A 15,832-nucleotide genomic window follows, 5' to 3' on the forward strand; every position below is an offset into this window, starting at 1 on the left:
CCAAATGGGGTTGACAGGAAGTGCAAAGCAACAAGGAGACATTTAGGTTGTGTGGGTGGATTCATCTTGATTGACAAGCTGAACGTGCAACTTATTGCATGAATTTGTGTTATTTTCCATCTTCATCTAGAATGTAAAAGCACAATGAAAATAAAAAATGGCTGCCAGCTTACCTAGAGAGAATGCCGGTGGAGTAAGATTCTTTTATCTCAGAGGAAGATACTTGTGAGCGATGTAAAACCCTTCAAGGGGCAATTAGTCAGATGCTCACATAATGCAGGTTGAAGACATTTGCTATTCTATTGTACAGAATTTTGGATGTGAACCATATTAGCATTGACCAACTATATTGCTGACAAAACCTGACCATAACCAATTTCCTGATGAAGGATTTTTGCCCAAAACATCGATTCTCCTGCTCCTCAGATGCTGCCTGACTGACTGGCAGTGCTTTTCTAGCACCACACTCTCGACTCTGATCACCAACAACTGCAATCCTCACTTTCCCCATAAACAATTTTGACCATGTCATTGAACATTACAAATTAATCCCAGTAATAGCTGTGAAGCAGAAGTAATGTGAAGTGAGCTGTAAAGTTTCCCCTTAGTTGCACAATTCACAATCACCTCCAAGATGTCATAGCCTATACAAGGTCCAACAGCTCCTCACCTCACATTTTGAAGTACAGAATGTCCACACAGTTATCTTATTTGCAATGCTGCCTTTCCTGGTTAATCTGGAGAATGGAGATGGAGGGAAAATTTCTCATTCCTCTTACCATTCCTACAACCTCCAACTGACTTGAGCAGGATATTTATGAACAAGGTTTATAATGTAAAGGATCAATGTGCAGATATCCCATTGCCCTCCTTGTCAAATGTTTTCATATCCCAATGTTTGGAAGATGCTGTTGAAATGTAACTTGCAGGCAGTTTCTGCTGAATGACCACATCACTGAGCAGCTGATTTAATTCCGATATTGTCCACGTGGCTCATTTGTCTATTCCTGGTGGATGCAAGCAGAGAAGTTTTTGTTACTATTTCTACTGCACTTTAGTGCTCATAGTAACGTTTTGAGGAGCACATATGCCTAGAAGTCGAGGACTAGCAATAACCTCCAGTAGATGTGCAGCAGCCTCCTAATACAAAATTTCCAATACAAAACATGCCTTCACGATGCTGAGAAAGTATAGGGACTCACAGTCACTTGTCTCCGTGAAATGGCATGCTGATGAGAAAAGAAGCATTGATGCTATATACCTCTGTATAGAGATAGAGTTCAGAAATCCATATGGAAACTTGTCAGATGGAATATATTGTAGGGCAATGTAAGGTTGTGCATTTTGGCAGGAAGCATAGAGGAGTTGAATATTATTTAAATGGAGAAAAGACAGCAGAAAGTTACAGAACTGAGGGATTTGGGAGTCTTCATCCATGAATGGCAAAAAGTTAGCATCCATATTCCGCAGACAATAGGGAAGGCAAATGGAATGTTAGCTATTATTTCAAAGGAAATGGAGTATAAAAGTAAGGAAGTTTTGCTAAAACTATACAAGGCACTAATCAGACTATAGTTGGAATATCATGACAGTTATGGGTTCCTTACTGGCATAGAAGACAGCCCAAAGAAGGTTCACAAGAATGATACCAGGTATAGAAGGACTGTCTTAGAATTGATTGATTTGATTGGGCCTATAATCACTGGAATATAGAAGAATGAAAGGTCACTTAAACATACAGGATTTTTAGGAAACTTGACAGGATAGATGGGGTCAAGCATTTGAAACAGACATGAGAAGGAATTTCTTCTCTCAGACAGTGATGTCTCGGTGGAATTTTTGACCACAGAGTGCTGTTCAGGCTGGATCATTGAGTATATTCAAGGCTGAGTTAGACAGGTTTCTAATCCATAAAAGAAATCAAATGTTATAAGGAAAAAGTAGAAGGTTGAACTTGTGGATTATCGGATGAGCCATAATCTTATTGAACAATGAAGCAGACTCGATGGGCTAAATGGCCTATGTCTGCTCCTATGTCTTATAATACCCAGCATACATATAACGCAACACTTTCTCCCACTGGAGACAATAAGGGCCATACGATGTCTCCTGCACAGTTTTCATGTCAGATCTAAGGGTTCATTCAATACAGTACAGCCAGAGACTCCAAACAATCATTGGATGGTTTGCCCTGGAGGATCCAATGAGGTGTCAATAGATAATGAGAATCTTTGATTGCCGCAGTATCGTATCAAATAGGAAAATGAGGATATTCATGAGAAGGAACATCACATTCATCATCCAATGTCACAGCCACTTCAATAAAGACCTTGCCTCCATCATAAGGTCAGAAGTGGGAAGGTTGGCCAATGATTGCACAACATTCAGCATCATTCACAACTCCTCAGAAACTAAAGCAGTCCGTATTCAAATGCAACAAGACCTGGACAGGTCTTGGGCTGACAAGTGACAAGCAGCATTTGCAACAAACAAATAACCATCTCTAATAAGAGACAACTTAACCACCTACCTTTGATATTCATTGGTGTTACCGCCACTGAATTTCCCACTTTCATGTCCTGGGGATTACTGTTGACCAAAAACTCAACTGGACTCACCATATACATTCACTGGCTACAAGAGCAGATTAGAGGCTAGAAAGGCCAGGCAGCATCTGAGGAGCAGGAGAATCGACGTTTCGGGCATAAGCCCTTCTTCAAGAATGAGACTGGTACGCCAAGCGTGCTGAGGTAAAAGGTAGGGGGGAGGGAATTTGGGGGAGGGGCACTGGGAATACGATAGGTGGAAGGAGGTGAGGGTGATAGGCCGGAGAGGGGATGGGGGCGGAGAGTCAGGAACAAGATTGCAGGTCAAGAGGGTGGTGCTGAATCCAGGGGCGGAGTGGGAGTGGGAGTGTTCCCTGAAACATTCTGCAAGTAGACGGCCTGTCTCCCCAATGCAGAGGATACCACATCGGGTGCAATTTCCCCTCAGACGTGGTCGATGATGCTCTCCACCACATCTCCTCCACTTCGCGCACCTCTGCCCTTGAACTCCGCCCCTCCAATCGCCACCAGGACAGAACCCCACTGGTCCTCACCTTCCACCCCACCAACCTCCGGATAAGTCATATCATCCTCTGTCATTTCCACCACCTCCAAACAGACCCCACCACCAGGGATATATTTCCCTCCCCACCCCTATCAGCATTCCGGAGAGACCACTCCCTCCGCGACTCCCTCGTCAGGTCCACACCCCCCACCAACCCAACCTCTACTCCCGGCACCTTCCAATGCAACCGCAAGAAGTGCAAAACTTGCGCCCACACCTCCCCCCTCACCTCCCTCCAAGGCCCCAATGGATCCTTCCATATCCATCACAAATTCACCTGCACCTCCACACACATCATTTATTGTATCCGCTGCACCTGATGTAGTCTCCTCTACTTTGGGGAGACAGGCCGCCTACTTGCGGAACGTTTCAGGGAACACCTCTGGGACACCCGCACCAACCAACCCAACCGCCCCGTGACTGAACACTTTTAACTCCCACTCCCACTCCGCCAAGGACATGCAGGTCTTTGGCCTCCTCCATCGCCAGACCCTGGCCACACGACGCCTGAAGGAAGAGCGCCTCATCTTCCGCCTAGGAACCCTCCAACCACACGGGATGAATATAGATTTCTCCAGCTTCCTCATTTCCCCTCTCCCCACCTTATCTCAGTCCCAACCCCCGGATTCAGCACCGCCCTCTTGACCTGCAATCTTCTTCTCGATCTTTCTGCCCCATCCCCTCTCCGGCCTATCACCCTGACCTCCTTCCACCTATCGTGTTCCCAGCACCCCTCCCCCAAATTCCCTCCCCCCTACTTTTATTTCAATGTACTTGGCACACCAGCCTCATTCCTCAAGAATGGCTTATACCCGAAACGTCGATTCTCCTGCTCCTCGGATGCTGCCTGGCCTGCTGTGTTTTTCCAGCACCACACTTTTCAACTCTGGTCTCCAGCATCTGCAGTCCTCACTTTCTCCCAGAGGCTAGAAATACCGTGGCAAGTAACTCACCTCCTAACTCTCCAAAGCTGGAAATGTGTTGCTGGAAAAGCGCAGCAGGTCAGGCAGCATCCAGGGAACAGGAGAATCGACGTTTCGGGCATAAGCCCTTCTTCAGGAATGCCCTGAAGAAGGGCTTATGCCCGAAACGTCGATTCTCCTGTTCCCTGGATGCTGCCTGACCTGCTGCGCTTTTCCAGCAACACATTTCCAGCTCTGATCTCCAGCATCTGCAGACATCACTTTCTCCTCCTAACTCTCCAAAGCCTGTCCATCATCTACAAGACAACAGTCAGGAGTGTGATAGAATACTCCCCATTTTTCTGGATAAATGCAACTAAAAAACACTCAAGACACTATTCAGGATAAAGCAGCCAGCTAGATAGGCACCACATCCACAAACATCCACTCCCTCCACCACTGACACTTAGTAGCACCAATGTGTATTATCTATAAGATGCACTGCAGAAATTTACTAAGAAACTTAGACAGCACCCCAAGCCCAAGACCATTTTCATCTCAAGGGACAAGGAAAGCAGATAAATGGGAACACCACCATTTCCCCTCCAAGTCACTCACCATCCTGACTGGGAAATATATCGCCGTCCAATAAGTCAAAATCCTGAAATTTCCTCCCTAAGGGCATTGTGGGCATATTGACAACAGAGAATCAGCTAGGCATTATTCAGACTGTAGCAGAGTTAAAGTGAGTGTGAAGTAACAGAGAGACAATGGTAGGCTTATTTTTATGGAGTACAGAAGGTCATTAATCTGGGCATGCCGCTGGACCATGAATACTGTATTGATCTGAGTGTTAACTTCAACGTGGCTCCACTGACAGTCCTGGGGAAAGATAATGCCCATCACTCCGAATACCAAGATCTCCAAGTATGTGATGGCAAACTGGGATGCAAGCTTGCCATTGTTAGCCATCTCTGGGGTAAAGGGAAATTTCTCACGCAGTTTTGAACCAGTCCACATTTAAGCTTTAAATGTGAAGACCGCAGTGGGAAACGTAGAAAGTCCCGGCAGCAGCGAGCACTTCCACCGCTGCTAAACACTAGATAGTGTGGGAAAGCTTGCTAGAGATCAAGGTAAGAAACTCTTCATGAAATTCCTTGAAACTGAAACTCAGTAGATTCTTGGGAAAATTCAGCTGGCAGTTCTTTAAATACTGCTGAGCAATTGTGCCAGGTTTTGCCTATATTCTTTATATTGCAACTATATTCATCGTCACATAATTGTATGAAGATCTAGTATTCTTAACAATTAAGATTTGAAATTTGTTTCCATTTAAAACACCTCTGATGTAAGTAGGTGAGTTGCTTGGTACTTTTGCAAATACTGTTGAAAGAATTTGGAAAAGATTTTAACAGACAAGCAAAGTTCTTTTGGCCCAGAAATCCCTGCTGTAAATACACACAGATCTGCTGCAACGTGACATATTACAAATAAGTAAATTAATTGCAACTAATAATAAATAAAAACTGGTAGATCTAAAAGACTGGAAAGAGGTTCATTTGTTGCTATATAAGCCTGTGTCATTTTAATAAGACAGTCAATGGCATGGATTGCCATCTGTGCAGTGATTATCTTTGAGATAATTGAACAGCAGTCTTGCAGATTGAACCTGCTGTAACAAACAAACTTCTTTCCCAGAATGAATAATCAATACTAATGCATTAATGAAGTCACAAGGTCGTGTTTCAATGTGTGAGGTGTCATTTTTAAGGTGGAAGGTTTATTTGTCCTCTCAGGTAGACATAAATGGTACCTTTATAACATTGAAAGAGTTCTTCCAGTATCTTGGACATGATTCATTCCTCAACTAGAAAACAGATTGTCTGGCCATTTTTCTCATTATTGTTTGTGGAGCCTTACTGCATATACATTGGTGTTCCATTTCAAACTTTGTACTAGTATAAACACTTCAAAATACTTCATCAGCTGTGCAGCACTTTGGGGTATCCTGAGGATATGAAATACATTATATGAACTATTCGTAATAAATTTCAATGAACAGTTTGATGTATGTGTACTTTAAGGTAATCAAAATTAAATGACCACGGTAAATTTTAATCTGACTTGGTTCAATAGAAGCCTAATACTTAGTTGTATTTGGATTTAATTATGAAATTCCATTCACCTAAAAGGCTGTGTAATTGGAGTCAATTAAACTTTTCAAGACTGGAATTGATAGGCTTCTTCAGCAAGGATATCAAGGGATTATGGATCAAAAGGATGGCAGAGCAGACTCAATGGTCTGAATGCCCTACTTCTGTTCTTATGTCTTATGGTCTTAAAAGATCACCTATAGTTGAGATAAAGATCGGCAATGGTCTAACTGTGCGATGGTGCAGGTTCAACAGGTGAAATGGCTGTCTCCTTCTCCTATGGTCCTAGATCATTTCTGCTGTTCACAAATCAACAACCAATTGTGTAAATAGAGGGAGGCTTAATGACATGAAGTAGATGCAAGAATAAATTTAAGGAAAATTACCTTAAATCACAATCAGTAATTTTTGTTTCTGTTTAAATTCACAGCAATAGTACAAGGAGAAACCTTGGAATCGATTTACAACCAATGCAAACTAGCAATTGAAGAACAGTCTGGTCCATACATTTGGGTTCCTTCAAAAGAAAAATTGTGAATCAACCATAGATGTGAGACTGATAAGAATTTCTGTTCAGATAGTGATATTTAATTTATTTTTAAGTACATTTTTCATCTGTATCCATTGCACATAATCATGAATACACTTTAAATTAGAAGCTCAGCAGGATTTTTCTGCACAGAACAGACCTATTTTCAAGGGGAGGGGGTGCCAAAACAACCAGGACAAGATTTGAAAAAGACAAAAAGGCTTTTGGGACACTGTGGAGAATCCAACAATATTTGTATATCCAAACTACTTATGCATCGAAAACAGTTCTTGAAGAAAGTGTTTTAGCCCTTATTGTAATCAAGTGAACAAAGCAGGGACTCCTGTACTTAATTTATTCTCTAATTGGGCAGTGCCCAGCATTACATATTCAGCCAGTTGTGTGAACTGGTGATTCATTAGAAAGCAAAATCCTGCAGATTTTGTAACTATGCAGATAGAATTCATCACATAAATTTTATAAACAGTTTTATTTTAAGATTGAACATTATATAAAGATGAACTCACATCTATAAAATCTAAATAAAAAGGATTTTCAAGTATTTAACACATTTTAGAATGTGTCTAATTTGACAACTGGTTAAAATCAGAATTATCTTCAATACACAATATACATTTTAATATTTATATTCAGAGGTTATTGAAATAATTTATAGTAAATGAAATATATTGCTGTAAATTGTGAGGTCTATTGGTCATGTTTTATGACAGTTCCAGTGTTGACTGGAAGTATTATTTTAAAGAAATTTAGGGAGCGGGGCAATTTGTGGCTGGTTTTCTGTGATTAGAATTTAAATGAATTGATTATCAATTGATTTGTGAATAACAGTAAATTCACTGCCATCTCCAACTGTTGCTTGTGAAAATGGACTTACTTTTCTTCTTTTATGAAAAAAGCATGCAGCCTGAAATTTTAACCTCTATCTAATTAGTCAATGTTAATTTGTGTGCTCTGCATTACGGTTTGAAGATTAATAACTGTGGCTAAGTACAATCAAAAATGTCATTGTGATTTCCTACCTAGCCATAGAAATATTTTGTTCTTTTTGTTTGATCCAATTTATTATTTAGTTCTGCTCTGTGTGGCTGCTTCTACTCTAAAGCTACTATTGCAATTCTTTGAAATTTATCTAATTTGCTTTTCTTTTTTGTTTGATTGGCTGGAATTTTATCTTCTGTGTTACTGAGTGAGTTGTACTGTACAAACTGCTATATTTAAGGTGCACTGTAAAATTATGCTTATCCTGTGCTGGTTTGATCACAGCTAAGCTCAATTTTAATCTATTTTATAAAATTTGAAACACTCCATACCCATTATAAAAGATGTAAGCAAGTCATTTTAAGCTCTGAATAGATAGAATCATAGAATTATTACAGCACTGAAGGAGGCCAATCAGCCCATTATGCCTGTGCCAGGTCTCTGTAGGAGCCACAGAAATCATTCCACTCCCCTACCTTTTCCCAAAACCCCTGAAATTGATTTCACATAATTATCCAATACCCTTTGAAAGCCATGATAATATCTGCAACTACTACATTCTCAGGTAGTGAATTCCAGATCCTAGCCATTCACTGGGGAAAAAAATATTTTCTTTTGTTCACCTTTGCCATTCACCTTAGATCATTATCCTCTAGGTTACAACCCTTCTGTAAATGGAAACAGTTTCATCCTACCTATGCTGTCCAGAATACTGTTGAACACTTCTATTAAGTTTCTCTCATCCTTCCATCTTATCAAGAGTACAGCCCCAGCATGTTCAATCTGTCCTCATAATTGAAAATCTTATGCTTGGAACCATTCTTGTAAATATTTCCAATGCATTCACATTCTTCCAAAAAATGATGATGATAATTAGACATAATATTCTAACTGAGGCCATAGCAGTGTTTTATAATGGTTCACTATAACATCTTTATTCCTGATGAAGGGCTTTTGCCCGAAACGTCGATTTCGAAGCTCCTTGAATGCTGCCTGAACTGCTGTGCTCTTCCAGCACCACTAATCCATTCTTGCCCATATGTCTTGTTAACTAATTTCTCTACCTCCCTACCAACTTCAATGATTTGTGAACATAAAATCTCAGGTCCATTGCTCTTGCACCCCTTTTAGAACTGCGTCCTTTATTTTGTACCGTCTTTCTTTATTTTTTTTCCTGCCAAATTAAATGGAGCACTTATCTAAAGAAGAACACACTTACATTCTAGCAAAATGCTGCAAATACTAGAAACCTGAAATGAAAACTGAAAATGTTCAAATTTCTGAGTTGGTCCAGCAGTATCTGTGTGGAGATAAATGGATTTAATATTTCAGACAATGACCTATTGTTAAAACAATTACCTATTACTATTTTCTAAGAATATGCTCTTTTGTCTTATAATTACCATTCAGTTACACATTACAATATGTGCTTATCAATGTGCCTCTGTGATTGCGACTGGTAGAATAGTTTAGGGAGTAATGGGTATGGAGTAAACAAATTGACCCATCAGTGAAGCTTTCAATTCAATTTGACCAGCTATTTGCAGAATATTTATCAACTCTTGGTCCATGATGTTAGAATTCTCAGGAGTTAAACTTACAGTACTTGGGTATCACAGGTCTTGAATTGAAGCTCCCATGGAGTACCAAATTTCATCAATCACTGATACAAAACCAAAATACTGCAGATGCTGGAAATCTGAAATAATAAGAGAAAATGTTGGAGAAACTCAACAGGTCAGGAAGCATCTGCAAAGGAAAATAATAGAAATGATAACTTTTAGTCAGTTCACCTTTCCTGTTCAAACATAAGGTCATTGACCTGAAATATTAACTTTCTCTTTCTCCACAGATGCTTCCTGACTTGCTGGGTATTTCCAGCATTTTTTTTATTTTTTGTCAATTGCTATTGTTTCATTCCACTTCAGTCATGCATGTGAAATCAATAGTCCTGAAATCTCCAAAGCAAAAGTACATACTTAATGTGTGTGTACTTTAATTTATTTAAGAAGCTCACAAATGCACCTTTTCATGAATTTCTAAAGATTTGAAAAGTGGTTTGAATTTATAATATTAATCATAATCTAAACTTTGTATGGAATGACCAATATGCCATTGTCCCTTCATATGATATTAAGTGATTCTTTTTGTTGAACGTTTGGGGTGGGGTAAGAGTCTTCTAGATCCTATATATTTTTACAGGAAGTGAAATCATCTGCCTCTACTTTTTTAAAAGCCCTAATGAAAGTACTCCAAATATTCCACTGTGTCAAAATCTGGGAACTTGAAGGGGCCAGGACCCATTGGTCTTACCATAATTGGGTGCATCAATTAACCTGAAGAATTTAAAGCTTTTGCACATTTTGTAACTATAAGCTGAAAAATAATGTAACTAGAGAGAAAGACCTTGTTTCAAAACTTGCAGATTATTCCCTGAAACTACACCACCTGCTGTAGTTGGATGAGACTGAAGAAAAAGCTCCACTGCTGGAACAAGCTCATAGTTACCAGTATAGAGGATCTTAAAATATAGATTAGTTATTTGTTGATTGTAAATAATCAATTTCTTATATTCCACTTATGTAAAGAAAAAGAAATAAAGAATTGGACTGTACATTTATCAATAGAAATATGTATTCATGCTTATTAATGATTTTTTAAATTAAATTGCCCTTTATTCGGTTAGAGACACCCTTAACATATACTGCTTTTGATCAGTTTCATGTCTGTATTTCATGTTTCATGTTGGATGCACTACTTCACAATGAACCTTCAAAACCTTAATTCAATAAAGTCACTTCTCTGTATGCTATCGTGTGCACATTTTGATGGCTGTAATGTATTGTTTGTTACATGCCTGCCTTTCCTTTTTTAGAGTGTTTTGTTAAGAGACGTTTCATTTAATAATCTAAAGCTTGCACAGATTAATCTTATTGAGCAAATGTTAAATTTTATTTGTAAACTATTCTAAAATTAACACATGGTGCTTTCTTTGAACTTGATTCCCAGCAATAATTATTTTCGGATGCAATCATTTGATTGAAGAATCAATTCCAAATCGATTGAGGATGGTGAAAGTCTAAAGATCATTCTTATTTTTACAAATGGAACCAATAAATAACATTTTAAAGTAAACTTTTTTTCTGACAACAATAAATCAAGCAGAAACATATCTGATAACAATGTAAAACTGGTACATTCGAAATAATGTATTACTAGCTATCATGAATAGTCCAGCAGATTTCATACTGGAATAGAAGACCCATGCTAATTAAATCATTCTCTCTATTCAATCTTTAATTAGTGTTGTATGCTATTCCAACATAAACCATGATGGGTCATTCAGTATAGCTTTAATATAGTTTGTCTCAACAAAACCTCAGTTATATGATACAGTAATTATCCGCATGTTTAAAGCAACATTGTCTCTCGTGGTTTTTCAAAACCAGACGTTATTTTGAAATTGTAACAACTGAAAACTGTAGCTCGGCTGTCTCAAAGTTCTACAAGGATCTGTGCAATTTGTGTAAAAGCATTGGGTGTGAATGACACAATGTACTGTTTGTGGTACTATAAATAAACATGGCAGCTGAATTCTCTAGTGCCACTACCTTCATTTCTGAAGTGCATTTCAAAAATATCTTTAAGCCTTATGCCATTGAGATCTTTATAGAATTACTAATCTTGATTTGTTTAGTAATGTGACCATGGAAAGGCAAACTCTGCCTTTAAACAGACAATAATATGCCTGGGTTGATAGCAGGTCCTCCCAATCCAATGGACAGGCAGCCAGACTTTAAATTCATGATTTGACTTAACATCTCACTCATGCGTTTATTGCTCCTACTGCTAACTGTAGTGCCTTTAGGTGGCTGAGCTTCCACTCAAACCAAGCAGCCACCAAATTATGGTCTTGTGATCTAAATAGTACTCCACAGTGATTTATCTCAACAGATCAGACTGATGGCCAGTATCTGACCCTAAAATAAAACTTTGATTGGTTGGTTTTAGGCACTGATTGAATCAATGAAAGCATTAAAGAATAGTTAAAGAATTGAGAGAGCACACATTTTGTAGCAAAGAAATTGCTTTTTTTCTTGTCTTTTTTGTTTAATTTCTCAAGAGTTATCAGAGATATCATTTTTGCCGCTACTGCCACCTACAAGTTTCCCACCAAATGACATTTCATCTTATTTGGAATCTTATCACTACGCCATCACTGTTCAAGAGTCAAAAACCTGGTACACGCTTCTTAAAAGCAATATGGGTGGCCCTACATCTTGAAGACTGTAGGGTTTCAAGCAAGCAGCTTGTGGCTAAGATGATTGGTGCAGTAATTGGGAAATGGTATTTCAAGATTGCATCACTGAACTTTACCACTCAAGTGAGGTGATTGATCCTTGCGCTAAATGTAGGTCCTCCTAGCATTGTCCTTCTTGATTATTTTGGCCTTCCCACTGCCAGCATCTCCCTTCCATCTCCTCCATTAAGACCTCCAGTCCGCAATTGAAAACATTTGCACTTGTTTTCTCCGGTATTGTGCTATTCTTTCCTCTTCTCCAGGTCAGATTGTCTTCAATTAAAACTCCCAGCAGTTACTCCACCCATGAAACACATTTATTTTACGTGGTGCAGAATAGCTTTGAGCAGGGCAAGCTATCTTTAGGTGATGCTAATCACTTGTGACGCTGATCATTTGCAACATTAGCCCCTTGCTGATTTATCCAGCCATTGAACAACACAGTTAGCCCTGAACACATAGATCAAAAGCTGCCTTGATTGCAATTAACAGGAGCAGGTTAACTGAGCATTAGGAGCTTAGTGCCCATTTTAGCCCTCTCTACATCCCCATCCAGGACCAACCAATACCTTTATATTTTCCATGGATGCAAAAACCCACAGTGAGCTGAAAGGTTTGTAGTAGCTATACTAGCTTGCTTTACCAGTATCCAAGAGATTATAGACTGAAATCGCCAGGCTACAAAAGACTAATCTACTACACCTGTCAACAAGAAAGTCTATGGCAGGTTCATTGTTGACATGTCTTCAGCATGCAACATTATGCAATTCTGACACAATCTATCACATCACCTTAACACATTGCACAACATGGAAATACATAGAAGATAACAGTTGGAGCAGAAAAGCATGCAGGAGTTTATATTTTGCACAAGCTTGTGCAATTGAAACACAAGATATCTAGTCTTAATTCACTCCAAGTATTTGCTTAGAACCCAGAGTATTAATCCAACAGTAACCTAATAGAAATTCTGCATTTACTTCAATGCTACAGAAATACCTGACACAGGAAACATTGTATTCACTTCAGATGTATTCCAATGAAAACATGTTAAATTATAAATGCAAATTTTAATATCTGAATTGAAGTACTTCTGAATTATACACAATTTTTCAATAAATTAAGGCAGGTAAACATTTTCATCCAATTAATTGAAGTTAACAATAATAGAAATATAATAAGTTGTAAATTCAAATACTAAAAGGATTTCTGGGTGTGATTGATTCAGGCAACCAATTTTCTGTCTCGGGTTTTATATCTATATATTTATATTATAGATCAGAAAGAAAATATTGTGAAGTTCCATAGGTTTTCTTATCTTAAAAAAACTGTGTTGTTAATTCATTTTTCAGGAAAGATTTGAAAAGCATACAAGTTAATAAAAGATAATGCTGCTCTTAGAATGAGGTGGCACTTAATTTCCTGAGGCATATAAAGAAACCTCTGGGTAGAATACAACCCCAGAGTACATTTAAGAAAGTTGAGGGGCATGACACAAGTGTCAAATATACTCACTCATCAGTACCTGGCTCAAGGGATTTTAATTCCCAAGTTCCTCTTAAATTTAACTGGAGAGTCTCTCACTGATTCACATTAGAAAAAGAAAGATCACCTACTTCTGGGTTCTATTTCCAGCAGGTTTTCAGAGGGCTACTCAAAGCAAGAATAGACCTTCCGAAAAAATATAGCATTCACTTTATTTGTATTACCATAATTTAGCACTGTAAAGTGTATCTCCCAGGTTTACTGATGCCTCCTTGTAGACCTGATGAAAGACAGGAGTGTGAGGAGGGAGATTCTCCTTCCTCAAATGGCAGGAAGAAATGGATGTTCACCAGCCCTGAATGGGGGTGCCTGAAATCATCAGCTCAGAAATATTAACCTTAGGGGTGGAATATGAGAAACATTTTATTGGCCTGAGAAAAACAGCGAGGGTGAATTTATCTGTCTTTTGATCTCACTAAGATCTGGATCAGTCTCTCCAGTTCTTCCTCACCACTTTGAACAATTCACTTCCCTTAGCATATAGAATCATAAAATTGCCCAAGTCTGCATCAGCTATTTCACTTCTTTTGCCTGAAATCTGTTAAAATCATGAGGGGCATGGTTAGGATAAATAGACAAGGTCTTTTCCTGGGGTGGACGAGTCCAAAACTAGAGGGCATAGGTTTAGGGTGAGAGGTGAAAGATATAAAAGGGACTTAAGGGGCAACCTTTTCACGCAGATGGTGGTGCAGGTATGGAATGAGCTGCCAGAGGAAGTGATGGAGGCTGGTACAATTATACCATTCAAAATGCTATATGAATAGGAAGGGTTTAGAGGGATATGGGCCAAGTGCTGGCAAATGGAACTAGATTAGGTTAGGACCAAAAGGTCTGTTTTCATGTTGTACATCTCTATGATTCTAAGTACTTCAAAGGCAATTAGGGATAGGCAACAAACAATGGTTTTACTAGTGATACACATATCTCATGGAAGAATGAAAATGTAAGATCAGTGGGGCAGCGACATGCTGAAATAATGGGTTGAAGAGGACAGCCTTATTTGACTGGATTTCCATTTCTGGGCACAAGGAACAAAAAGAAAACTGACATTCTCAAATGGCCAACTTAGACGTAAAATAAAGTTCTGCATGGCAGAATAACATGAATTTATTTTGTTCTCTTAGCAAATTCGATCCAATTTCCACTCTTCTGCGGCTTCCAAAGCTTCCTCAGCCTTATCAACCTAAAGAAAGCTGGCCACCACAGACAAACCTGCCCTCTCCCCACTTCTGGCACGGGCATCTCCTGTATGTCACTTCTAGAGAAGGTACCCTCATGTCCTGCCACTCCATTGGAAGACTCAGCCCAACCACCTCTTCCAGAGTAGACCTTACCTCCCAGTACTCCCAGAGCAGGACTTGTCTCCTGATGTTCTCATGCAGCTGATCTCCCAATGCCAACCTTTATTGTGCTCCAGCTGGGGTCCCGGCCTCCACCTTATCAGCTTCTCCACTGGTATTATTGATGCACAAGGCTGCTTCTCCTGTCATGACAGGTGATGACACTCTGAATATGTGCATGCATGCACACATATTGTATTATGGATGATCCCTGGAAAACACAGCAGACCAGGCAGCATCCGAGGAGCAGGAGAATCGACGTTTCAGGTATAAGCCCTGCTCCTCGGATGCTGCCTGGCCTGCTGTGTTTTCCAGCACCACATTTTTCAACTCTGGTCTCCAGCATCTGCAGTCCTCACTTTCTCCTTATGGATGATCCCTCCAGTTTTGGCCTTTTATGCATTTTGGAAAGGGCTGTTCAGGTTGGAGGTTATGGAGAAATGTGTAGGAAAAAAGACCTGACCAACTCAAATATCAATATCAATTTAATAAAAAATCACACACCTTTTATAAGCCAACTATGTAGACGTCTTTAATGAATACAGTTAAAAATCACACAACACCAGGTTAGAGTCCAACAGCTTTGTTTGGAAGTACAAGCACTCCAAAAGCTTGTACTTCCAAATAAACCTATTGGACTATAACCTGGTGTTGTATGACTTTTAAACTTTGTCCACCTCAGTCCACATCACATCATGGGTTTCATGAATACAGTTGTAGAACTGCAGCAGTTCAAGAAGGCAGCTCAATTCAATCTTCTTGAGGAACTTAGGGATGGTCAATAAATGCTGGTCCAGCCAGTGATACCCACATCCCCTGAATGAATGAAAAAAAAATCAGCAGAAAGCTTCAGTGTTTTATGGAGAAGTCCGACCTTCACGTCTTTGAGTATTTAGGAGCAGCAAACGTATGGCCTTGTCAATATTAATTCCTGAAAAATTCAAGCAAGGAAA

The 15,832-nt window shown here is 39.3% G+C and overlaps 1 protein-coding gene across 10 annotated transcripts in view; it reads left to right on the top strand.

Annotated features, from left to right (window-relative positions):
* dlg2 (discs, large homolog 2 (Drosophila)) overlaps positions 1–11,288 on the top strand; it is a 1,025,979-nt gene extending 1,014,691 nt beyond the window's left edge. For 9 of the 10 annotated variants that reach the window (XM_043691613.2, XM_043691616.2, XM_087988060.1 and 6 more), the window contains one exon: positions 6,597–11,288. In XM_043691613.2, the coding sequence (XP_043547548.2) occupies positions 6,597–6,703 (107 nt within the window). In that variant the 3' untranslated portion in view covers positions 6,704–11,288. The remainder of the gene's footprint in view (positions 1–6,596) is intronic. The other variant, XM_087988059.1, reaches the window with a different exon arrangement.
* The last annotated feature ends 4,544 nt before the right edge of the window (positions 11,289–15,832 follow it).

Source organism: Chiloscyllium plagiosum, unplaced genomic scaffold (genome assembly GCF_037043375.1).
Source record: "Chiloscyllium plagiosum isolate Xiang-an unplaced genomic scaffold, Cpla_swu_hap1 HiC_scaffold_6, whole genome shotgun sequence".
In the NCBI taxonomy this organism is placed as follows: Eukaryota; Metazoa; Chordata; class Chondrichthyes; order Orectolobiformes; family Hemiscylliidae; genus Chiloscyllium; species Chiloscyllium plagiosum.